The sequence below is a fragment of the Dryas octopetala genome, chromosome 9 (assembly GCF_963921425.1).
Source record: "Dryas octopetala chromosome 9, drDryOcto1.1, whole genome shotgun sequence".
NCBI classification, from domain to species: Eukaryota; Viridiplantae; Streptophyta; class Magnoliopsida; order Rosales; family Rosaceae; genus Dryas; species Dryas octopetala.
The window spans coordinates 15,612,432-15,636,722 of record NC_141374.1 but is presented as its reverse complement, the minus strand read 5'-3'; the positions used below and the strand labels follow the sequence as shown (position 1 = coordinate 15,636,722).

General features: G+C 38.1%; 4 protein-coding genes across 6 annotated transcripts; 2 read left to right on the top strand and 2 right to left on the bottom strand.

The window, feature by feature from the left end:
- The first annotated feature begins 1,299 nt into the window (after positions 1-1,299).
- LOC147274744 (NEP-interacting protein, putative (DUF239)) lies at positions 1,300-4,794 on the top strand. Its single transcript, XM_086256115.1, has 7 exons — positions 1,300-1,913; positions 2,007-2,093; positions 2,242-2,454; positions 2,563-2,727; positions 2,837-2,890; positions 3,008-3,154; positions 4,342-4,794. Exons 1-7 carry the CDS (start codon positions 1,512-1,514, stop codon positions 4,717-4,719), a joined length of 1,446 nt encoding a protein of 481 aa, XP_086112241.1. The 5' UTR covers positions 1,300-1,511; the 3' UTR covers positions 4,720-4,794.
- Positions 4,795-5,986: 1,192 nt separating this feature from the next.
- On the bottom strand, positions 5,987-9,835 carry LOC147274743 (2-oxoglutarate (2OG) and Fe(II)-dependent oxygenase superfamily protein). 3 transcript variants are annotated; one of them, XM_086256118.1, is made up of 10 exons: positions 9,590-9,835; positions 9,000-9,170; positions 8,499-8,661; positions 8,237-8,354; positions 8,034-8,103; positions 7,862-7,942; positions 7,587-7,643; positions 7,364-7,475; positions 6,554-6,930; positions 5,987-6,437 (listed from the first exon to the last, which is right to left on the bottom strand). In XM_086256118.1, the coding sequence occupies exons 1-10, from the start codon at positions 9,797-9,799 to the stop codon at positions 6,372-6,374; spliced, it is 1,425 nt and encodes a 474-aa protein (XP_086112244.1). In that variant the 5' UTR covers positions 9,800-9,835; the 3' UTR covers positions 5,987-6,371. The 3 variants fall into 3 exon arrangements, with proteins under 3 accessions (XP_086112244.1, XP_086112243.1, XP_086112245.1); XM_086256117.1 differs by having other exon boundaries at positions 5,987-6,930; XM_086256119.1 differs by having other exon boundaries at positions 5,987-6,930; positions 9,555-9,645.
- Positions 9,836-10,255: 420 nt separating this feature from the next.
- Positions 10,256-14,598, top strand: LOC147274742 (cell division control protein 48 homolog A-like). Its single transcript, XM_086256607.1, has 9 exons — positions 10,256-10,415; positions 11,189-11,354; positions 11,431-11,659; positions 11,772-12,538; positions 12,637-12,858; positions 12,995-13,066; positions 13,169-13,450; positions 13,591-13,950; positions 14,110-14,598. The coding sequence occupies exons 1-9, from the start codon at positions 10,357-10,359 to the stop codon at positions 14,404-14,406; spliced, it is 2,454 nt and encodes an 817-aa protein (XP_086112733.1). The 5' UTR covers positions 10,256-10,356; the 3' UTR covers positions 14,407-14,598.
- Positions 14,599-17,281: 2,683 nt separating this feature from the next.
- Positions 17,282-21,903, bottom strand: LOC147274741 (uncharacterized). The gene is made up of 2 exons (XM_086257659.1): positions 18,626-21,903; positions 17,282-18,002 (listed from the first exon to the last, which is right to left on the bottom strand). Exons 1-2 carry the CDS (start codon positions 21,504-21,506, stop codon positions 17,515-17,517), a joined length of 3,369 nt encoding a protein of 1,122 aa, XP_086113785.1. The 5' UTR covers positions 21,507-21,903; the 3' UTR covers positions 17,282-17,514.
- Between the last annotated feature and the right edge of the window lie 2,388 nt (positions 21,904-24,291).

Sequence of the window (24,291 nt, the reverse complement as noted above, 5' to 3'; positions counted from 1 at the left end):
AGCACCTGGCCTATCTATGCTGGCCCTTAAACTACTTTTTTGGGATTATTTTTTCCTTTTTTGGGCTCTTATTATATTATTGGTGATGGTACCCTCTTGTGTGTTGTGGCATCAAACTAGCAAAGCTATTACTAATTTTGGAGATTAGGGTCAATCATCAAGCTTGAGGCTGCTGTTACACTATCAATTGCAACAGTAATTCTCTGCCTACTGCTGTCTCCTGGAGGCTTATGGGTTCACAAATTGTCGGCATATGGGGCTTTGACATGCTTGAGCTTGACATTTGGCATCACCTACCCATGATCATGACATCAATACACAGATTGGACCCACCTAATCAATATGCGCCCCCCCCCTACGGCACCGTTTGGTAAACATCGTAATAAATTTGACCTTTTTCTGGTTGGAAGTGAAAGACAGCTAACATGGTGATTAACTGATAACTGATGTTAAATTCTTCAAATTATTATCTATACTATGGCTATAATCACAATTTTCTTGTTTAAGCAGAAATTTTTCAACAAGGGTTGTCACAGTTTTCTATTTTCCCAGTTTTTAATTTTCTATTTGATCAATTGGGAGATGGCATTGACTTTTCCTTTTTTTGGATGAATTGCATAGCATTGACCATCTAATAAACAAACAAGAAGACAGACAAGTTTAGCAAGTTAGATGCTGAGAGCACAAGAGCCACATGCTGCAGAATTTGTTTCTTTTGTCTTCTAAATTTCGTTTCAAAGAATCATATTATAATAACCATATATGTTTTTTCTTCTTCCTTTTGATAAGTATTACAAGAATCTTTTAATTACCAACAAGTCTATATAGTCAAAAGGAGTAACTTTCATCATCATGATCATCTCTCATTTTGATGTATATGATCATCAATGCATGTGGCCCTCCAAAATGTAAGGCTGTGCAGCACAACTGTTCCACTTCATAGTGGTAAATGGTAACAGCACTAGGACATCAATTTTATTTATTAAATATTGTACAAAGCATAGATACATAAAAGAAGAAATGAAATAATGACAGATGCTGAGAACTGAGAAGGCCAAAATGGAAAAATGAAGTGGCCTAATCCTGGCTTGTACATCACAGAATCCATAGGCTAGTGGCTTATCCCCCAAGTAGTATTTTGTATACCTGAAGCACCCACCTCTCTCTCTCTCTCTCTCTCTCTCTCTCTCTCTCTCTCTCTCTCTCTCTCTCTCTGTGTGGAACAAATTAAAAAATTATTTTGACCACGACCCCTACAGAGTTAAACTTGGGAAAGGCCCCCACCTATCCAGGTCTATTTTATTAAACTCGTGCCTGAATTTTCTTGGGGTGTCAGAACAGAAAACCAAGACCTAGAATCTCTCTCTCTTTGTGTGTTGAGAGTGAGAGCTAGAGAGAGAGAGAGGCTCAGAGAGAGTTGTTTATATGTTGTTGGAGATGGTGAGGCAAGTGATCAAATAAGCACTTGTTGGTCATCTTAATTTGAATGGTGCCTTCCATTTTGTAAGGACATGAAGGGAGATTCAGTAGACTCAGTTGTATGGAGGACAAAACAGAGGAATGAACCATGTTGTGCAATTCAGCACACAACAAGACAACACCAATGCATACAAACACATAATGTTGTACCAAAACAAACAACAACTCCACTCAAACAACATTCCTCTAAACTGGCTCTTCCTACTTGCCACTCCACCACTTTCTCATTCGTTCCCATGCTTCTTGTTCTCTTATTCCTTGTTGCTTCTTCTTTGTTCACCCCTGCACTGTCTCTCCCCATTGCCTCGGATTCTGGCCACCGCCGCCTGCCGCCGGCCAATCAGACTTTTCGGGCTGGTTCTGAGCTGCAAAAGCTGAGGAGGGTCAGCTCATATTTAAGGAAGATCAACAAGCCTGCAGTCAAGACCATTCAGGCATTTTCCTTTTGTCTTTTTGATGGTGAATTCTATTTGAAACTCCATTTTCTTCTTGTCTTTTTGAGATTTATTGATTTGGGTTCTTTGCAGAGTCCTGATGGTGATGTGATCGATTGTGTTTTAGCTAATCTCCAACCAGCTTTTGACCATCCCGAGCTTAAAGGACAAAAACCATTGGTATTAATTTCACTACATGTTCCTTACTTGAGAAAGAACATTACTTTCTTGTTTTCTTCCTCCTAAATTGTACACCAATTTGGGGATGATTAAGATGTAAGTTTATAATTAATTAAGGGACTAATTAGGACAGTGATTTAATTTACAGGATCCACCAGAGAGGCCCAAAGGCCACAACAACACAGAGATAGTGGCAGAGAGTTATCAGCTATGGTCAGACTCAGGTGAATCATGCCCAGAAGGAACAGTTCCAATCCGGAGGACCGCAGACAAAGACATTTTAAGAGCAAGTTCCATCGGAACATTTGGAAGAAAGCCAAGAAGAAGAGTGAGGAGAGACTCAACAGGCAGTGGTCATGAGGTTAGTCTTTCATAACAAAGTGAAAATTGGTTCCTATAATGCAGTAGTCAATGACTAATTACTTAATTGGCTTCTCTTTGTATTTGTGTTTTTGCTGGATTTTTACAGCATGCAGTTGTGTTTGTGAATGGAGATCAATACTATGGAGCAAAGGCCAGCATAAATGTGTGGGCCCCTCGAGTGACTGATCAATATGAGTTTAGCTTATCACAGATATGGGTTATCTCTGGTTCATTTGGCAATGATCTAAATACCATTGAAGCTGGATGGCAGGCATGTCTTTTTATTTTTCTTTTTTTGAATTTTCACAAAGATTAGAGTTTCTTCCTTGGAACCCATATATGATTTTGGATTTCTTTTTTTTTTTTTTTTTTTTTTTTAGGTTAGCCCAGAGTTATATGGAGACAACTACCCCAGATTCTTTACATATTGGACAGTAAGTTTTATCTAGATCATTGTTTATCTGCTGCCCATAGATTAAAAAAAATAATAATAAGGAAATAAAATACAAGATGAAGTGCTGATTGGTGATGCTTTATTAATTAATATGCAGACAGATGCATATCAAGCCACTGGATGCTACAACTTGCTTTGCTCTGGCTTTGTCCAAACTAATAACAGGATTGCTATCGGAGCTGCAATCTCTCCAAGGTCCTCTTACAATGGCAGACAATTTGACATTGGCTTAATGGTTTGGAAGGTCAGTTTTACTAAACATTTAATTAATTGTTAATATTCAAAGCCAAAAACAACAAATTGATGAGGAACAAACAATGGAATAAATCATTTAAATCAAACCAATATCATGAAAATTGATCAGTATGTTAATCTGAGGCTCAAGGTTGTTTGTTTTTTTTTTTTTTGATGAAATAAATATTATGTGGCACCAATAGTAATAAACAAATTGGCCAAACATACCTTTCTTAATTGGCAAATTTTTTTCCGATTTTTTTCCTTATTTTTATTATTAAAAGACTGAGATTCTTTTCACTTCCCTATGGGCCTATGGCACTAGATGCGTCAATTTTGCTTACTTCTTTAATAAAGCATTTCTATTATTTTATTAACTTGTTTGACTCCACTGGCTTCGGGAGCTTTTGTATGAGCTAAATATACAGTTCTCTTCCTACATTTTCTCTTTTTTTATTCTTTCAAATGCATATATGAATGATTGTGAACAGATAATAAGACAATGAACACCACCATGTAAGGGAAAACTCATCATTATGCAGTCAAAAAACATTACAAGACATATCACCCTATTGATTACAACCATGTTTTAAGAGTTCGTGGATAATATTAACAAACAAATCTAACAATGAAACAACTAAGAATTTATATGTCATACAATGATTGTATAGTATAATTTTTTATATTTTTAAAAAAGGTTTTTTTTCATATTTAGTACCTGAACTTTGACCATTGTCTTAATGTGGTACCTAAACTTTTATTTGTCCCAATTGAGTACCTAAACTTTTATTTTGTGTCTAATAAGTACCAAAATGAAGTTCTGTTAAAATTATCAACAAAAGTTAGGGGCAATATAGTCACTTCAAAAAATTTATTTTTTAATTTTTAATTTTTAATTTTTTTTTGTTGTGTGTTTTTTTTTAATAATTTTAAACATATAAAGAAAATAAATAAAATATACTTTGACTATATTGCCCCTAATTTTTATTGACAATTTTAACAAAAATTTATTTTGGTACCTATTAGACACAAAATAAAAGTTTAGGTACTCAATTGGGACAAATAAAAGTTTAGGTACCACATTAAGATAAGGGTCAAAGTTTAGGTACTAAATATGAAATAAACCCTTTAAAAAAAGTTTAACTGTTTCGTCCAAAGATAAAAGTTTAATTGTAACATGTAATTATGTTTTTGTAGGATCCAAAGCATGGACATTGGTGGCTAGAATTTGGCTCTGGCCTGCTAGTTGGGTACTGGCCAGCATTATTGTTTAGTCACCTAAGAAGCCATGCAAGCATGGTACAGTTTGGAGGAGAAATTGTAAATAGCAGATCAAGGGGGTATCACACATCTACACAAATGGGTAGTGGCCAGTTTGCAGAAGCAGGATTTGGAAAAGCATCTTATTTCAGAAATTTGCAAGTAGTGGATTGGGATAATAATTTACTTCCTCTTACAAACCTTCACCTCCTGGCTGATCATCCTAATTGTTATGATATAAGACAAGGAAGAAATAATGTGTGGGGGACTTACTTTTACTATGGAGGTCCTGGAAGGAATGTAAGGTGTCCATGAGTCCATGAATATAGCAGCACAGTACAGAAAAGCAGCCTTTCTTCATTTTTAATTATTTATTTTCTTTTCATTTCATTTTTCAGGTATTTCATTATTTTTTCTTTGTAGGCCATCATAACATGGTTTTATTCCATTTCACAGTTTTCCTATCAAAACCATGTAAATTTGAGAACAAATTAAGTGTTACACTGTTAATAGTACTGCATGGGTTCCATATGGACCATATATAGCGTTTGTCTGTTTCTTCCTTTACTTCCAAAATTTTCATGGAAAAAGCTAGAGAGGATAAAAACAAAAATAGCTCATTAACACACACTACCTTGGCATCATCTGCTTCTCTTTGCGCTTACTCACTTAACCCTACCTTGGTTATTGTCATTTGGAAAAACCCAAACTTCTTTAGAGCTTTAAAACTTTCTGGGTCTGAAGCAAAGCGCAATGGTTGATATTTTATTTTATTTATTTTATTGGTAAAAGCATCCTCATTTTAAGGCCAAGCATGTGGGAAGCAACAAGGAGGCAAGACTTAAACAAATCAGCACGCATAACCACTGAAGTACTCTCAACTCCTAGCATTATAATATCATATCCTACCTTCTAACCTAGTTTTCAAAATGTTGAAGTAAATACAACAATGCCTCTCAGTTGTCAAAATGATTATTGTTGAAAGCAAATGTTGATGTTAACATACAGTCAGCCAACCTCAACATCTGTTAAATAGTTGCAATCTTCATTCCCACCCAAGCTAGCCTACCAATACATTTGGTCTTTTTTCATTGTTGGAAAGGCCTCAGAGTCTACCCTATTTCTCAACCATGGAACCACCTAATCCACATTTCTCAGCCAATGCTTAAGTCACCTGCAACTGAAAGAAAAAAGGAAAACAGGACACAGCATATATTATATGCAAAGCCAAATGCTTAAAACAGAATTGGGGGCCTATTGCAGAACAGTTCATGCATTGATATTGGGATTTTGGAGCTGTCAAATGATGACTTGCAAGGGAAAAGCACTAAAAGACGCTTAACATGAAAGCAAAGAAACCAGAAGAAAAATTAGACAATTCTTTTTGGTTTTTACTTTCTGGGGCCAGATACCCTGACGCCCCCACATTGATTTTGGGACAGATGAATCGTGAAATGCGTCAAAAGAGTTAACACCTTTCCATTTCGACATGTAAACATCACTAAAGCAAGCTGTGAACTGAGGCTTAATTATTAAAAAGTCAAGTATTATCAAAAGAGAAAATATATACAGAGGTGCAAAGAGGACAATAAAATTATTGTTTATTTAATATTTAGAATGATACAAATGGATTTACCGACAAAGCAGTGCTGTTCAACTTGATTGAGTTAACATGAAGACAATAAGAACCAACAAACTTCCAAGGCAAATACCAAGGACAGGGCTTTCCAACCACAAATCTTGCCATTAGGATCTTACCATCAAAAATCAATATTTCATAAGCCAAATAATCAGCGCTTCACACAGATTTATAACCTTGGCATGTCAACACCACAAAGAAAGTTCAAGATGCACCTGCTAACATCTTGAGAACCAGTAGTTCACCATGGACATCTTGTAGGAGAATATCAGTTCTCATGGAACTGTTAAGCATTGTTCAGTTTAGATTGCAAAATGTTTTCTGCAGTTCAAACGCCGACGAATTCTGCAAAAGCTTGCTCTATAAAGTTAACAAGATCTTTGGGAGTACAGCCCTGAGAACAACAAGTTCCTATGAAGTCCAAATCCCTCATATCCTCTATCCAAGCATTCTTTGTATCACTGCAAAAGCTTGCTCTATAAAGTTAACAAGATCTTTGGGAGTACAGACCTGAGAACAAGAAGTTCCTATGAAGTCCAAATCCCTCATATCCTCTATCCAAGCATTCTTTGTATCACAGTTCCAGTTCTGTTGCATGTGTATCATCCCATATGTTTTGCCCAAAACTGTACGAAGTTTAAAAAACCTAGGATCGTTAAAGGTTTCCCTAAAATCCAAATAAAAGCCATGACTTCCTGTCAGATCTTCTATGGATTTTATATTCAATGCAACTTTTTGAATAGATGCAAGGTTGAAAGTGAAATGCTGAGCTATTGGGGATAAATTCCGAGTGTAATTTCCATTCTCTCTAACGTGATAACAAATTTGAATCAAGGTGGCAAAGGAGAGCTGTGCTAGAAAGATTAAGAAATCATTGAAGTTCATGCCTGCATTAAAAAGAAAAAATTAATACATAGTATAGGATTACTTTTTAGAAAAAAAAAAAAAAAAAAAAAGAAAAAAAAAGACCCCTGAGTTCCACCCCTCTCTTTTTTGTGCTTCTGCTGATAAATTTAATTACTTATCAGAGAAAAAGATTTATTATAATGAATTATGCATGTTTCAAGGCATGATGGAGTGTTGATTATTATAAGTTTAAAACAAGCATTTATGCTATTCTCTCATAGTCAAAAAGATCCTTTGACAATTTCTGAATTCAGCAAAGTTCATTTAGTAGTCATAATTATGCTCATGTGCTTTGGATTAGCCACTAAGGAAATCTAAGCTGGCCTAGTCTAATGCATGTACATGTGTTAGAATATTTGGACACACTGTCATTTATGTACTGAATTTATACATTCTTCAAAAGTTACTATGTACCTGTATTAGCGGCAAGGTTGCGTTGGCAAAGACCTTCAAAATCATCACATATATCCTTGATGTCTTCTATGTACTCCTTAGCCTCGTAGTAGTCCCTCAAAAGCAAATCCCACTATAATTAATGAGATATATGTTAGTGCCACTTGAATATTGGCTACATTAGCTTAGCGTGCAATGCTAAATTTTTGATACATGAGGTACTTGGCAGTAGTCTTCCACTTACCACCCAATGCAGATTATAAGCATTGAACCAGTTGTGGTTTATTGAAATTGTATTTTCCTGAAAACATTATAAAAATAAGATGAGATATTTTCATCCATAAAGCATGAAGGCTGATACTGCTATCACTTTTTCTTTATATTGGAAAGAAAAGTTAATTTTCCAAATGGAGAGTGGTATAGGGTTTAGGAAAGATCAATTGCAAGCTTTCAGACTTCTATTTTATGATAGGAAAAATCAACAAGCATGAAGCAAACTTGAAGAAAAAGAAGAGATACCAAATTATGGACTTGATGATACCATCCACTAGGCACAAAGATAATCTCATTTTGTTCTTGAGTGCACTCCAACCAGATAGCCTGCTCAAGAGAACATAGAATTTCAAAACCATGAAAAGTAGCAAAAAACAACTTGACAAGAGAAAACTTGAAGGCATAGATGATGATTTACCTTTGAAAAGCCAGGAAGCTTAGTTTCATTAACATTATCAAAGATATCATATACACAGCTTTTCATATTCCTGGGAGAGAGAGAGAGAGAGAGAGTTTCATAAGCAGAGAAGTATGTGCTCTATTTATCAAATCAACACGCAATGAAAAGACCGAACTTAGATCTTCTCTGATTACTATTAGTGCAAGGAATTGTAATCATGCCTGTCAAATACAAGATGACTTTGAGAAGGAGAAAGGAAAAGCCACCGTTTTTTTCCACACACATTTGCTGACCAGCTATATGACCTGAAAACATCAGCATGAAAAGGAGTCCAAGTGCCTGCTTAAAGATGAAACGTTAGATAGTTCCATATGGGTAAAACCATACAAAGGGGCAGCTAAATCTCTGTTGAAAAAACTGTGACTTGGATGATATCTATGACTAACAAAAAAGAGAATGAGTGCATCACAAATATGCTCAAACCTTTTGCTCCCATGTAAACAAAACGATAATCAGAGCAACTTATTTCGTTATTTTCTGAGTAAATGTTGGGATCCTTATGCATACGATAATTGTCAAGATACACATTTAGCCAATCATCACAAAAGAACACCGGAGTTGTGTATGCCGTATATTCTGGGTACTCCTGAAGATCAGATTACAGAAGGATGAGAGAACAAGTGAAGCAAATTTTTTCACATATCAACCTTAGACTCGAGACATTGATATGGGCAAAGTGACAACTCACAAACGTGACATGTCTCAAACAAACATCTTGTTTTCTTTTATTAAAATAAATAAAATTTATCACACAAAGGGAGGGCATGCCCACATACACCTAAGGCAGACAGTAGCAAGGATGAAGAAAGCAACATATCACACAAGGAAATGAGGAATGCATCCCCTAACTTTAGTAAAACGACACAACTAACTCCTCAACTGCCCATAATTCCTTACTGAGAATAGTTGAATTCTAACTTGTACCTTTACAAAATGCCAGTCCTTCAAATATAGCAACATCTTGCTCATAGCTGCGTGATTTGAAGCATTACTATGCTCCTGCATGGGCCTCCCAAGCCATTGCTCAACAAAGTCTGCAACAGTCATTTCCATTCTCTTCTGATCTGTGAATTCTCTAGTACCGCAATCTGCAACCTACAAGTGACAAAATATCAAATCACCTTAAAAAGGCATTCTACTATACAGACTAGCATTGTCATATTTAGTTCAAATATATAAAGCCTGAACCTTTGAAGCATTTATTCTACGAAAAAACTGCAGAAAACAAAACAAAACAAAGATTGAGTGTGGGAGGTTAAAGACACTTCAGATAATATGCTTGTTACTTCAAATTATAGTTCAGAACTTGATTAGCAATATCTAAGAACCACTCACTCAGTAACCAAAATAAGAGCTATCATGCTTTACCAATTACCATCTAAATTTTTTGCATTATTTTATAGAATAAGGAAGAACCCAGCAGTAAACACCATGAAAATTAAAGCAGACAAAAAAAGAAGATTGCTTTTCACATTTTACTTTCATTGCAATCAGCTCTGTGCTAAATTTCGTACTTGAACTTTGGATTTTCCAAAATGGGTAGCGAAGAATTGAAGATTTGGCTGGCCATTTTCTGTGACCCAGTCTCTGCAAGCCCTCCAATCGTCCATGAGACCTGTGAGCACCACAGGCTGGTTTTTCTCCATGTATCTCTGCACAAACTCATTGTAATTCAGTTCTTTCCCATTCACCTTCTCTATTTGCCCCCCAATTTTGATACCCATATTTTCTTCTCTGAGAGCTTATGGGATTTCACCGAGTCTACTGTGAGAGTACGTTTCTATTTTGTCTGTGATTTTGCATTCGGTTTCTGTATGAGAAAGAAGACTTAGCTGGGCCCGGTGGGCTCATTTCGGGCCCAGTAGGCCCAATAACATGTTATCCAAAAGCCCAAAGCGAGCAGGCCGTGTTTTATTTTTTTTGGATAAGGAATCGTCACATGTCGAGCAAACAGTGAGTTTAGTTTTCCGAGAATGTAGTCGTACGGCCGACATAGCCGCGTACGTGGCGGGATATGATTCGCGGGGCTAACACGCGGGCAGAGCCAATTGGACAAAACACATGAACTTAAACTTCTGTGACCCGCAAGTAACCCTAAACAAATCTCCTATTCCTCCCCGGTTTTTTTTTTTGGTCGGTTAATCTCTTACTCCTTCTAAAATTTGGAATCGGTGCTCTCTCTCTATAAATATCCAAAAGCTCTCACTGCGTCAAGCTACACGCCTACACCAGTACACCTTTGTTGACGTAGAAAGCACGAAAAACCTCGGAAGCAACAAAAATGGCGGATCCGAGCTCATCCGCCCCAGATCGCTCTCAACCCTCTTCTTCTTCCGACCCGTACGTATTCCTAGTATATTTAGTCTCTGTTTGTTTCCTCGGAAAGTAGGTTTCCAAAATAAATTAATTTTCAGTGGTAAAGATGTGAGCTTTTGAGGTTAATTGTGTGTTAAAAATCTTCATCAGAGTGAATAGGACTTAAGAAGTTGCTGGGTTTTGTATCTATGCTATATTGATTGTTGCGTTTGGGTTTTGTCGAACTTGAAAGATCAAACCTTTATCTTTTCTATTTTTATGCAATTATGCTGGGATTAATGGAACTCTATATATTCATATGGATGTGCCAGTGGTTTGTTGCCAACCGATTGCTTGTACTGCATACATGTGTTGGTTGTACTTAGTAAAAAGTTACTTATTTATAGCCAAAGGATGTTCTTGTATTGGAGGATTTTAGTTTTGAATGAGAAATTAGAGTATTTGGTTGTATTCTTAATGCACATGGGTGAATTTTCTTGTTACTTTAGCTTGATAATGGCGCACAATGAACTTCATTACTGTCAGAACCATGTGGTTCAAAAGTATGTGGGACTTCTTTGATGGGATAAAATTGTTGGCAAAATATGATTATATGGGTTTCGGCATTTGCTTTTTTTTTTTTTCTTTAACTTGCAATTTCTTATTGATTTTGGGTAAATACTAAATTGAAGAAATACCAATTAAAGAGCTTGTCTAGCATCTCATTGTCTCGTCTAACAGTACTAAATTGTTGACTAAATATGGATCATATTCTACCTTTGTGCAAGAGAAATGAAAGTATATTTTTTTGAAAACAGGAAAAATAACAAGAGGGATTTTTCCACTGCAATTTTGGAGCGCAAGAAGTCTCCTAATCGACTTGTCGTAGATGAAGCTATCAATGATGATAATTCTGTGGTTGCCTTGCACCCTGCTACAATGGAAAAGCTTCAGTTTTTCCGCGGAGACACTGTTTTGATTAAGGTAATTTTGCCCTTCTATATTTCTAATGGAGTGAATGCCTGGAATTTAGATGTCACTTATTTTTTGGGGTATACAGGGGAAGAAACGAAAAGACACAGTTTGCATTGTTCTTGCTGACGAACAATGTGAGGAACCAAAAATCAGAATGAACAAAGTTGTGCGAGCTAATCTTAGGGTACGTCTTGGAGATGTTGTGTCTGTTCATCAGTGCCCTGATGTCAAGTATGGAAAGCGGGTTCACATCCTTCCAATTGATGATACAATTGAAGGCGTAACTGGAAACTTGTTTGATGCATATTTGAAGCGTGAGTTTTCGTTTTAAAAATTATATTTTTATTGATTGCCCCACAAATCTTTGTTGGAATTATGCTTTGTTCTCTTGTGGATGTCTCTTATCTTTCTTACTGGTGTATGCAGCATATTTCTTGGAGTCTTACCGGCCTGTGAGGAAGGGTGACCTTTTCCTGGTCAGGGGTGGGATGCGAAGTGTTGAGTTCAAGGTCATAGAGACTGAGCCTGGTGAATACTGTGTTGTTGCACCAGACACTGAGATTTTCTGTGAGGGAGAACCTATCAAACGTGAGGATGAAGAAAGATTAAATGAGGTGGGCTATGATGATGTTGGAGGTGTTAGGAAGCAAATGGCTCAGATACGTGAGTTAGTAGAACTACCTCTTAGACACCCACAGCTCTTCAAATCAATTGGAGTGAAACCCCCTAAAGGTATTTTGCTTTTTGGGCCACCTGGGTCTGGGAAGACTCTGATAGCACGGGCTGTAGCTAATGAGACAGGTGCATTCTTCTTTTTGATCAATGGACCTGAAATAATGTCAAAGTTAGCTGGTGAGAGTGAAAGCAACTTGAGGAAGGCATTTGAGGAAGCTGAAAAGAATGCCCCATCAATCATTTTTATTGATGAGTTAGATTCTATTGCTCCAAAGAGGGAAAAGACTCATGGTGAAGTGGAAAGGCGTATAGTATCCCAACTTTTAACTTTGATGGATGGCCTTAAGTCCCGTGCACATGTTATTGTCATGGGAGCTACGAATAGGCCAAACAGTATTGACCCTGCTCTGAGGAGATTTGGCAGATTCGACAGAGAGATTGACATCGGTGTACCAGATGAAGTTGGAAGATTGGAAGTTTTGAGAATTCATACGAAGAATATGAAACTTGCAGATGATGTGAGATTCTATCATTGGCTTTTCATATACCAATTCATTTTGTCTTCCATGGCTATGAAAGGATAACATGTTTAACCGGTTTATTGTCATACTTACAGGTTGATCTTGAAAGAGTTGGAAAAGATACCCATGGTTATGTTGGTGCAGATCTTGCTGCTCTCTGCACAGAGGCTGCTCTTCAGTGCATCCGGGAGAAAATGGATGTTATTGACTTGGAAGATGAAACAATTGATGCTGAGGTGTTGAATTCCATGGCTGTGACAAATGAACACTTCCAGACTGCATTGGGCTCTTCAAATCCTTCAGCCTTGCGTGAAACTGTGAGTTTAAATTTTATTTAAAACTACCAATCTTTACTTGTTATCTAAAATTTGCCGCTGAGAATGTCTTTGGGGATGCATGTTAGACTACTTTATGGCTATTTGAGAATTACATACTTCTTTTCTTGGCTTACAGGTTGTTGAGGTACCTAATGTCACGTGGGAAGCCATTGGTGGGTTGGAAAATGTCAAAAGAGAACTACAAGAGGTTTCTGATTTGTCCCATTTGATCTGTTTTCCTTGTCCTCTCTTTCTGCTATATATCATTTATGTTTACTGAATTCCATATCAACTTTCTCGCCTCTGGCAGACTGTCCAATACCCAGTGGAGCATCCTGAGAAGTTCGAGAAATTTGGCATGTCACCTTCTAAAGGTGTTCTGTTTTATGGGCCACCTGGCTGTGGTAAAACCCTTCTTGCTAAGGCAATTGCCAATGAATGCCAGGCCAACTTCATCAGTGTCAAAGGACCTGAGTTACTAACAATGTGGTTTGGAGAAAGTGAGGCAAACGTTCGTGAGATATTTGACAAGGCTAGGCAGTCTGCTCCTTGTGTTCTTTTCTTTGATGAGCTTGACTCAATTGCAACTCAGGTACTTTTCTGAAGATTTTTCTTCTTTCAATAATATGCCAGTTTCCTTTGCACTGATTCATTTAGCAGTGTTTATATAAGATTAACAATTTCTTTTTTGACTTGGCCAAAAAAAAAACAATTTCTTTTTTGTTTTTTCAGCGTGGTGGATCTTCAGGAGATGGTGGTGGTGCTGCTGATAGAGTCTTGAACCAACTTCTAACTGAAATGGATGGAATGACAGCAAAGAAAACAGTTTTTATCATTGGGGCAACAAACAGGCCAGATATTATCGACTCAGCATTGCTCAGGCCTGGACGTCTTGACCAGCTGATCTACATTCCCCTCCCAGATGAGTCTTCACGCCTTCAGATATTCAAAGCGTGTTTGCGGAAGTCACCCATCGCTAAGGAGGTTGACCTAGCAGCTCTTGCACGTTATACACATGGTTTTAGTGGTGCAGACATCACTGAAATATGTCAACGTGCCTGCAAATATGCCATTAGAGAAGATATTGAGAAGGTAAGAGGTTTTCTCTGACTTGAATTGGCATTATTAGCAGCTCTATAAGCATGCCTATCATGTCATACTAATGTTTTCTCCTGCCATCTTAATTTTTTGTTATAATAATATAATAAGAGATCCATTGTTTATCTTTTTGTTTCTTCAACCCATTTCTAGGATATTGAGAAAGAGAAGAGAAGGAGTGAGAACCCAGAAGCCATGGAAGAGGACGACATTGAGGAGGTGCCTGAGATAAAGCCAGCACACTTTGAGGAGTCAATGAAATATGCCCGCAGAAGTGTTAGTGATGCAGACATCAGGAAGTACCAGCTATTTGCTCAGACTTTACAGCAATCTCGTGGGTTTGGATCCGAGTTTCGGTTTGCTGACCGAACGGAGAACACGGCAGAAGGAGCTGCAGACCCATTTGCTACGGCCACAGCTGCTGGAGAGGACGATGATCTCTATGGCTGAACTGAAACTTGTTGCCAACACATGGGTGGGGGCAATGGGTCTACCGACCCCTATAGCTTTTTTTTTGGGATAATGAAGTTGATAAATACTGTAGAAATTTGGCTTTGTTTTAATCTCGGATTGATCATTTCAAGTTATCGTCTCTTTTATATTTTTATTTTATTTTTGGAAATTTTATAACTACAATTTGGTTTAATCGAGTTAACGTCTGGTTGTCCTCGATAGCTTTTGTACTTATCTTTAGGCATGCAATAGTTATTAGTATTATCTCCCTTCAAATAGGTTATCTTTGGTAAAAATTTGAAAATTCAAAAATATCATTTTTTAATGAAATTATGAACTACTTAAACAACATTATTAATGGTAAAATTAAATAATAAATTATTTTAAAACAAAAATTTGTAGTTTATAAAGATTCACAATTTGTAGTTTATAAATCAACACTTTTAAATGTGATTTAAAGAAAGAAAAGAAAAAGAAGACATTTTAAATATGATCTCACTCAGTTTTATGTGATAAGTATCATAATAAATTTATGAATATATAAATATAAATTTGTGTGTTTGAGACTCTAAATAAGTATAAAAACTACCAATGTAAGGAGTTTTAACAGATCATCATCAATATAAAGAAAAATTTAAGTTGATATGAAATGAGTCATTATATAGATTTATATTTAAGATATTGGAAGAGAGTAAAAAAACTTACAGTTAATACTAGGAGTGAAAACACCTTCAAAGAGAAAAATTCTTATATTCCACCCCCATAGAAAAGTGATGTTCTTTAGTTAATTAGTGGCATCACTATTCACTACCATGACAATATGTTCAAGAATTTGTTTTTCTAGGTATAAATATTTAAGTTTGAAGTTTTATTTTTCCATGATTTTGCAAGAAGAGAATCCTCTTTGTTAACAAAGGAAGACTCTTTTTCGTTATTTTTACCATTAAATTGTTTATTAAACATGCTCTAATCGTTGTCCAACAAAATAACAATAAAATTTCAGTAAACTTCTTGTAAAAGAAAACCAGAATCTCACATGAATAATCATTAACAATTGCATGTGGGGATTCCAATTCCATGCATGCATAGTGGACCCTACGGCTTTGCAAAATACTACATACACGGACGAAGCTAGAAAACTAGGCCATGAGGGGCACCTTTAGTTATTAACTTACTTATTTAGACAAAAAATAATTAAAATCTTAATCTAATTAGCAATAAGTATATCATTAAGAAACCTCCAAAATTATTTTCTCTATCAAAAAATTTGAAGTTAATAGAATTGGAAATAGTACAAAAGAATTCAGAGTATACCACAACAAGGTACAGTAATTCATGAAAAACAATAATCCAGTTAAACATAAAAAGAAAGAAAATAAATAGGAATTGAAGAGAGAAAAAAAACAAAAAAAGGACATTTATGTTAAATTCTAGTAATAATTATGAAAATATATGTTAAATGTTTTGAGTTATATATATGTAAAAAGTATAAGAAAAATATGGGAGGAGGGACACGTGTCCCCCCTGGTTCCTTAGTAGCTCCGTCGCTGTATGTGTACATAAAACTGTACAAGTACTCGATTACGATCTAAGCTGGGAATCTTTGATGTGTACTTTTTAAAAGTATATGCCCAAAATGTCCAGATTTCTTCGTTTAGGAGGACCCAAAAGAGAGTGGATCTCAGATCTCACATGTGGGGTCCTATAATGTCTTGCATGTGCTGTCACGTGAGCTCAAACAAAGGGTCACCAGAGGTATCTTTTTCTTGCTTCCCACCTTGTTACCCCCATATAATATTAGGAAGACAGAACATGCTAATTTGCCACGACTATGGCTTATATCGCAAGAGAGACTATAGCAACACAACAATTACTCTTCTACCAGTCTTTTTTAATTACTGATTTTAATTAAAAAGAGGAGTTGTGTTGTACTTCTCAAATGGTGGGAAGAAGCTTAATTAATTATGCTTGTAATTAAATAAGAATGATTCTTTGCTTAATTTGTGTGTGTACATTATGTCTAGCTACCTTTCACGTGGTGGGGTGCCTAGAAGGTTACACACAACGAAAACCATACATGGATGCTTCTTCTTATCCTTAAAACAGCCATAGGGAGAGATAAGTAGCAGCCCACCACCATTTTCTCGCTTTCACGAAAAATTATAGGGTATAATCAATTTAACGTGTAAGGATATTATTAGAAGATGTATTTATATTAGTAGGGTATAATATTAATAACATTCACTCATATTATAACACATAGACTAATTATACCACATGTCAATATATCAGTTATACATAATAATTTCTCCACTTTCACATCCTCAACAAGAGAAATAAATTTCATCCTCCAAATTTCTTTACAAATTAAGTTTCCAAACTCAACAACTATCAATGAGAAATTAAAAAATCATTGCACGCACACACACGCATCCATCATCAACACAGCCTCTTTCTTGCTCCTTTTTGGAGAAAGAAATGATAGGAAAATGACTTCACATTCAAGCAACCATTCTTTGCATATTTGTCACCTTCTTTCTTTCTCTCTCTGTCATATATACAATGTCTTCAATAACAACTAACACCGCTCTCAATATATGCAGAGAGGCTTTGCTTTCAGAATCATACTCTCATTGTCACCGATTAACAACTGTTCACTCATGAATCATTGTTCTTAAGAGTACTTTGGTAGCTCCCTTTTTTCTTTCACGTACTATTATTATTAATTGTCTACAATGACCTTAATTAATATATGCAAAGAGATTTTATTTGAAAATTATGTCACCTACATCAACAATTGAAAATCATCCACACATAAATATATGGATCATTATTCTTGACATAGATCATCACATGTGAAAGCAATTAAAGATTCAAGAAATGGCCTCATTCACTACTACTAGCTAGGTACAATCATTTTAAAGTTGCTGTACACTCAAATATGCTCTCAACTTATCCATATTGCTCTTGCTAATAACAATTAGCAGTCTAATTTGCAATTAATGGCTATTTATAATGCTCTAATCCTACAAATAATATCACGCCTAGCTAATCCAAACAAATAATATATGATCATATTTTTCTCACTACTACATGATGACATTATTATTGGGTTTCTGTTCCTGATAGATAACCAGCTGAAGAAGATGAGTAAGCAAGTGAGCAATGAGAAGAGCCCTGGAGCTGTAGCAACTGAGCTGGAGTGACTGAGGAGGATGAGTTCTTCAAGGAGTTGCTAGGCGGCTTGTGTGCCTCGCTTCCTACCGGGGCCTCGTGTCGAATTTCTCTCAACAACGCTGCCACATCCTTCATTGTTGGGCGATCCTCTGCTCTGTTGCTGGTGCAGAGGAGTGAGATTCCAAGAGCTTGGAGCATTTCTTGTATCTGTGTGTCTGGGTAGCCTTGAAGCTTTGGGTCAAGAATCTCAACTGGGTCTTTCTTGCTCTTCAGGTGGTCTCGGACCCACTGAATGACATGTTGGCCATCCGTGAATGATGGGTCTACAGGCTTTTTCCCAGTTATGATCTCCAAAAGGACCACCCCAAAGCTATACACATCGCTCTTTGCAGTAATTTTTAGCATGCAAGCATATTCTGTGAGAGCAACATTTAATAAAGTAATTAAGATCCTTGTATAATGTGGAAAAACCATATGCATACATGGCTGAAAAAGGTAAGCATCTAGCAGCATGAATGTGATGTTTTGGACAAAAGCTATATGCAAGGTGAATGTCATGTCATATCACACGGTAGAAGTTAAACTTGGTTGGCCAATACCAACAGCAGAAGATATATTGTCCTTGTGATTTAACAGAACAAATGCTAAGCAACAAGAAAAAGCTACAATTAGAAGCATCTACTAAAGGTGTACCATGAATGTACCCCATCGTGCTTTAATTTCTAACAATAACAAACGCTTGTTTGGACCTACTTTGAGACCACTCAGAAATGATTAACATCTCTGTCTTTATGGCCATGGCTCCATTATATATTTATATTCATCTATTGGGTCCTTTTTAAATTTTAATTGAACCAAAAGTCTAATATAAGAAGCCAAATTTGGTTTGCTAAAACCAAAATTCCTTACCCAAACATGTATTACAAGTCTAATCAGCAAAATTAGAAGTCCTTTCTTGATGATCGCATAATTGAGCAATGAAAACGATACCCATGATTAGACAGATTAAAACGAAATTAAAGTGAGAATTTAAACTTACCAGGCGCAATGTAGCCGTAAGACCCAGCAAATTGTGGGTTGGCCGAAAACGGACCGTTTTGATCATCTTCCACCAACCTGGCAAGTCCAAAGTCCGCCAAAACGGCCTCGTATTGATCCCCTAACAAGATGTTCTGGGCCTTTACGTCCCGGTGCAAGATAGCGGGCTCGCAGTCGTGGTGCAAATAAGCCAAGCCCTCCGCCACGCCCAGTGCTATCTTGAACCGGGTGTCCCACTCCACTAATCCCGCGCACCCCTCATGCAGTAACGAACCCAAATTACCGTTAACCAAATAGTCGTAGAACAGCAACTTGGTCCTCCGGTTCGCGCCCCAACCTAGTAACCTTACGATGTTACGGTGTCGTATTCGCGCCAGCGTGGCGATTTCGGAGGAAAACGCAGACGCCGAGTATTTCTCTGCCGAACGGAATCTTTTCACCGCCAGAGACAAGCCCGAGGGGATGGTGACGCGGTAAACTACGCCGGATCGGCCCCGCCCTATGACATTGATAGGTGTTAAACTTCTTGCGACGTCGACAATCGAGAGGTCGAGTTTCTGGTAAAGAGTCACCTCCCACGGTGGGCCCACGTCAACCTCGCTGTCGTCCTCCGGATCTAGCTCGTGGGCCCCGCCGAAGAAGCCCTGTTGGGCCCGCTTTCTAGCGCCTAGGATGATGTAGAACGCCGCGAGGAGGAGTACGCATGCGGCGCACAGTAGCACCACCATCGCCACCCGCGCCGCTAAGTTGCGCCTGCGGGACCAGCCGGGGCTGTTGTTCGCGGTGGCACACTGGTTGTTGCCGGAGAGGCAGAGCGAGGGGTTGGCGGACAAACCGCTCAGCGGGAGTTTCGCGAAGAAGGGCGTGTCGGGCACGCGCCCCGAGAAGTTGTTGTGCGAGACGTTGAGGACCACGAGATTTTGCATGTCCGCGAGAAACTGGAGGTCGCCGGAGAGCTGGTTGTGTGAGAGGTCCAGAATCCCGAGCTTGTCCAAATCGGTGAACTCGTTTGGTATCTCGCCAGAGAGCTGGTTCCAGCTCAGATTCAGAGCGATTTCCAGTGCTGGAATCTTGCCCAAACTCGCTGGAATATTCCCTGTGAGCTCGTTTCCACTCAGGTCCAGTAACTGTAGCTTGGCACACGAGCCTAGTTGACTTGGAATCGCACCTGTGAACCGGTTCTTCCCTAAAACGAGCTTTGTGAGTGAGCTCAACGAACCGATTCCTGGACTCAACGTCCCTTCGATCAAATTATCCGAGAAATCAACGAATTGCAGAGACACAAGCATATTGAGACCTGCAGGTAAATTTCCGGCGATCGAATTGGAATGCAAGTCGAGAAACGTCAGATTCTGGCAGCCGGAGATCTTCTCTGGTATGGTTCGGGTGAGACGATTCGATCCGAGATCCAAGAAATTCAAGTTCTTCAAATTTCCGATCTGCGGCGGGATAGCCCCCGTGAGCTTGTTGTTGCACGCCCGGAACCGAATCAACGATGAGCAGTTTCCGATCTCCGGCGGTATTTCGCTGGAGAGGTTGTTGGATAACAGAAGAAGCTTCGTCAACTTCTGGAGCTTGAAGAGTCCCCCGGGAATCGGCCCCGTCAAACCGTTCTGTGACAGATCAACGGCCTCGAGATTTCGACAGTTGGAAATCGACGACGGAACTTTTCCCTCAAGTTTGTTTTGCCACAAGAACAGCAGTGTGAGATTCGATAAGTTTCCGAACTCGAACGGTATCGAACCGGTGATCTGATTGTTATCGAGCTCGATGTGAGTGAGTCCCCGGCAGTTTCCGAGCTGCGCCGGAATCTCGCCGGAGATTTGGTTGACGCTCAATTGGAGCTCCTGAAGCGAAGTCAAGTTTCCAAACGACTGAGGAATGCTTCCAGTTAAAGAATTCATGGAGATGTCAATGACTGAAAGCTGGTGACAGTTGCCGAGCTCTGGGGGTATAACCCCCACCAAGCTGTTTTTCCAGAGCAGAAGGTTTTGAAGGTTCTTGAGGTTGCCCAATGTGCTCGGAACCGAGCCAGTGATTGAGTTTTCGTACAAGTAGATGTCCCGGAGCTCGGAGCAGTCTCCGAGCTCCGGCGGGATTGGACCCGAGACGAGGGCGGTGTAAATAGCCAACGTCTCGAGCTTCTTGAGAAGACCAAGACTCGGAGGAAGGAAGCCTGATATGCTTGTTTCTGCCAAGCCCAACATGACCAAATTGGTGCAGTTTCCAATTTCATGGGGCAGAGGACCTTCTAGGTTCTTGTTCCCACCCGCTCTGATTACTTGAAGTTGGTGCAGCTTTCCAATGGTGTTGGGAATGTTCCCACTGAGTTGATTGTCATACAGGACCAGCCATTTCAAGCTTGTGAGGTTCCCAATTTGGACTGGGATTGAGCCCTCTAAACCATTGGAGCCGAGGTAGAGCTGTTCGAGCTTCGGCAACTCGCAGATCTCAGTTGGGATTTCGCCGCTTAATGCATTGTCGCTGAGGTCCAAGACGATCAATTCTTTGAGAGCTGAAATTTGCTTCGGGATTGGACCTGTGAGGTTTGTGCCTGAGAGAATGAGCTTGTTCAAGGTCAGCAATGAGGTGAAATTCGAGGGGACCTGACCCGGCAAATCCACATACCTCAAAATCAATTCCACAACTTGGTTGTTGAAATTGCAAGTGACCCCAAACCACCCACATGGGGTTTCGTCACTTGGGTTCCATTTGCGTAGCCCTTCCGGCAGGACGCCATTCAGGCTCTGCTTCCATGAAAGCAGAGTCTGGCCTTGTTGGTTCACTGCCGAAGCCGTGAAAGGCAAGAGAACAATTACAAGAGAAAAAGAGAGGATTAAGGAGGAGGAGAAGAGATTGCTCCATATGGGATTTACAGGCATTACAACAATTATGCTATAATGCTACAGAGCCCAACAAAAGGAGAAGCGAATGAAGGGTGTGAGGAGCCTAGGGAGTGACAATGAGAGGAACCAAATCATGTCTGGTGGGCTATCATGTATTTTATATAGCTCTGCTTATAACAAATTGAAAGACCCATAATCTCCGGATCCAAGAACAGCTAGGCCATGATGTTTGTGCAGAGAGAAATGGAATTTTAGATGCTTGTTTTTAATGCATTTGTTTATGGTGGAGGAGAGGTGGGGGGAACGCAGAGGCTACTGTTTTTTATTCAAAAACAAAAGGTGAGAGAGAGAGAGAGAGAGAGAGAGAGAGAGAGATGGGTGTTGTTGGGTCAGTGACTTTTGTCTATGATTTAATAGTCTGCAACTTTTTCTTTCTCTTTTCACTCGATGCCCTGTTCATAAATAGAACAATGATCTTTCACTTTCTCTTGGATTTTCTATAAGATGCAGAAACCCAATTGAAGTAGAAATATCTTCAGCTTGGCTTTGTCAATTGCGTCATATTTGGACAACTATAGCATGGAGGAGGAGTCTGACTCAGCTGCCTCTGTTTTTGGGTGGAGTTGGATGTTGCATCAAATTCCTATGCATAATTGAAATTTTTTTCCACCAGTGAATTTATTTTTGAAATGAGAATGACATTTAACCATGTAAGGCACAGCATATATGGTAGCAAGAGTTTCCTAATGAAGGACAAAAAATGCAGATTAATGAAGGACAAATATGCTTTTGAACTTTACAGTTTAAACTTTACACAATGCTCTATCACATCCTTCATTAATTCTACAATTGCATTCCACATTAGATACAGTCAAATTGAGAGTACCTCTTTTTATGTCTAAAATCGCTCTTTAAAGGTTTATAAAAGGTGCAAAAAAAAAAACAAAGCTGAAACCTGCAAGCTCCATTGTCCATAGTGGTACGTTTAAACAGTCATATACAGTATGTAGAATTGCAGACCCTTATCCTAACGTTAAAACTGAGTTCAGATTTAGATCTAAATCTATATTAGAAAAATATGGACAATGTAGTTAAGTGCTGCTCCAAATAAGATGTATGACACAGTCCATATATATAAAAATAATTAATTGTCTCATGAATTTCAGATTCTTGTAGAATTATTCCTCCCTATAAGAATCAACAATAACACCAAATGGTCCATATCTAACTGGGTAGCCTTTATATCTACCAATACCAAAATCTATAATATCCCATCCAATTATAACCAGATTTATAGTGCATGCATGAGGCTATTTGACTTGGTGTTCTGCATATATTCTGCAACCCACTAAATCTGGCACCCTTTTTTTTTTATCTATTAAATATTTAAATGCCACTAAGAACTGTAATTAGAGAGAAGTAAATGGTCACATGATGTCGTGTGACAAGAGGGCATTACTGAGCAATACGAATAATTTGGGTTTTAAGATGTATTGCAAACTACTTTTGCAATCATGTGTGGTCGTCCCACATAATGCCTGCCTGTGCCAGCAGCCTAACTAGCTCGCGACTGCACTGAAGGGTTTGATATTATTTTAATGGTGTGATCTTACAAGTGTGTCTAACTAGGAATCTAGGCAGAGATTGTCAGCAAGGGGTTGCACATGAGAGTGAGAGAAACTGAGAAAGATAGATGTGTTTATTGGGCCAAACCAACCAGCCATGGTGTAGAACATCTTTTTGTGTCTTTCAGTCTCTTTCTTCTTTTCTTTTCTTTTTTTTTTCATGTCTTTGGCATATTGGAAAGGGAAAGAGACAAGCGCACCCCATCAAAAGTAGACGTACCACTGCCTTAAATTAATACATCTCACTCATTCTAGTCATTAATTCTCTAGTTTGTCTTCTGTAGTGTTAATTTGCTTCTACCACTACTAAGTACTAACCCATACTCAGAACTAAAATTATTGAAAGGGAAAAAAGAAAAGAAAAGGGAAAGTTTACACACTTCAACTAGTTTGACATGTTATGCTGTTAGACTATGTTAGTCTAAATTATTAATAAAATAAATGCTCTTTTGAATATGTGATTCAAATTAATCATTTGACAGTATAATATATTATATGTTTAATAAGAAAACATTACCATAGATGGAATAAGGGATTTAGATGTGAATCATTTCAATTAAGCTTATATAGAATAGCTGGGGTGTATATACACTAAATGGGGTAGTGCATTTTGAGAGCCAACTTGTTGATATAATTGCATGGAGTGAAGCTAAGCACATCATGTGCATGCATAGACGCATAGTAGACATGAGACAACCAAATCTTGGCCAAACTGCTTGGTAGGCAAAGGCCATTTAGCTTTTGGCTTTCAGCCTTTTCATCAATTTCTTGTCATTTGATAACGGCTACTCTTGGTTTGGGCCATTGCATACGTTTTAGGGTCACCATGTCAACCTCGATCTTGATGCTTTCATTTTCAACCGCAAACAATAAACGATATATCAGATAGTGTTTATTGCAATATTGACGTATAAATTCTGAAATACATTAATTTAATTATCCACACCTAAAGAAATCATGGCTTGGTCGAATAATTAATACATATTTGTATCTGACATGTATATATTATATTATGCTTCAAAAGTATCATAATTAACACTGCATATCATATAATTGAAGCACCAGGCCAGCACAAAACAAAATATCGGGTCATATGCAATGCATAACATTAGTGATGATATTGATCGATGTCGCTTTTTTATCACATCAAGCTATATATATCAACCAATATTGACATGACTGAAAATTGGCTTTGA

Excerpts from the sequence above, each read along its gene's own strand:
- LOC147274744 (XM_086256115.1), top strand. The coding sequence starts at position 1,512 with ATGAAGGGAGATTCAGTAGACTCAGTTGTATGGAGGACAAAACAGAGG. Across the intron at positions 2,455-2,562 it reads CAACAGGCAGTGGTCATGAG|CATGCAGTTGTGTTTGTGAA; the intron begins GTTAGTCTTTCA and ends GGATTTTTACAG. Across the intron at positions 2,728-2,836 it reads CCATTGAAGCTGGATGGCAG|GTTAGCCCAGAGTTATATGG; the intron begins GCATGTCTTTTT and ends TTTTTTTTTTAG.
- LOC147274743 (XM_086256117.1), bottom strand. The coding sequence starts at position 9,799 with ATGGGTATCAAAATTGGGGGGCAAATAGAGAAGGTGAATGGGAAAGAA. Across the intron at positions 8,355-8,498 it reads TGTTTACATGGGAGCAAAAG|GCACTTGGACTCCTTTTCAT; the intron begins GTTTGAGCATAT and ends ATCTTTAAGCAG. Across the intron at positions 7,644-7,861 it reads ATCATCAAGTCCATAATTTG|GAAAATACAATTTCAATAAA; the intron begins GTATCTCTTCTT and ends TAATGTTTTCAG.
- LOC147274742 (XM_086256607.1), top strand. The coding sequence starts at position 10,357 with ATGGCGGATCCGAGCTCATCCGCCCCAGATCGCTCTCAACCCTCTTCT. Across the intron at positions 10,416-11,188 it reads CCCTCTTCTTCTTCCGACCC|GAAAAATAACAAGAGGGATT; the intron begins GTACGTATTCCT and ends TTTTGAAAACAG. Across the intron at positions 12,859-12,994 it reads CTTCAGCCTTGCGTGAAACT|GTTGTTGAGGTACCTAATGT; the intron begins GTGAGTTTAAAT and ends CTTGGCTTACAG.
- LOC147274741 (XM_086257659.1), bottom strand. The coding sequence starts at position 21,506 with ATGCCTGTAAATCCCATATGGAGCAATCTCTTCTCCTCCTCCTTAATC. Across the intron at positions 18,003-18,625 it reads TTACGGCTACATTGCGCCTG|AATATGCTTGCATGCTAAAA; the intron begins GTAAGTTTAAAT and ends TTGCTCTCACAG.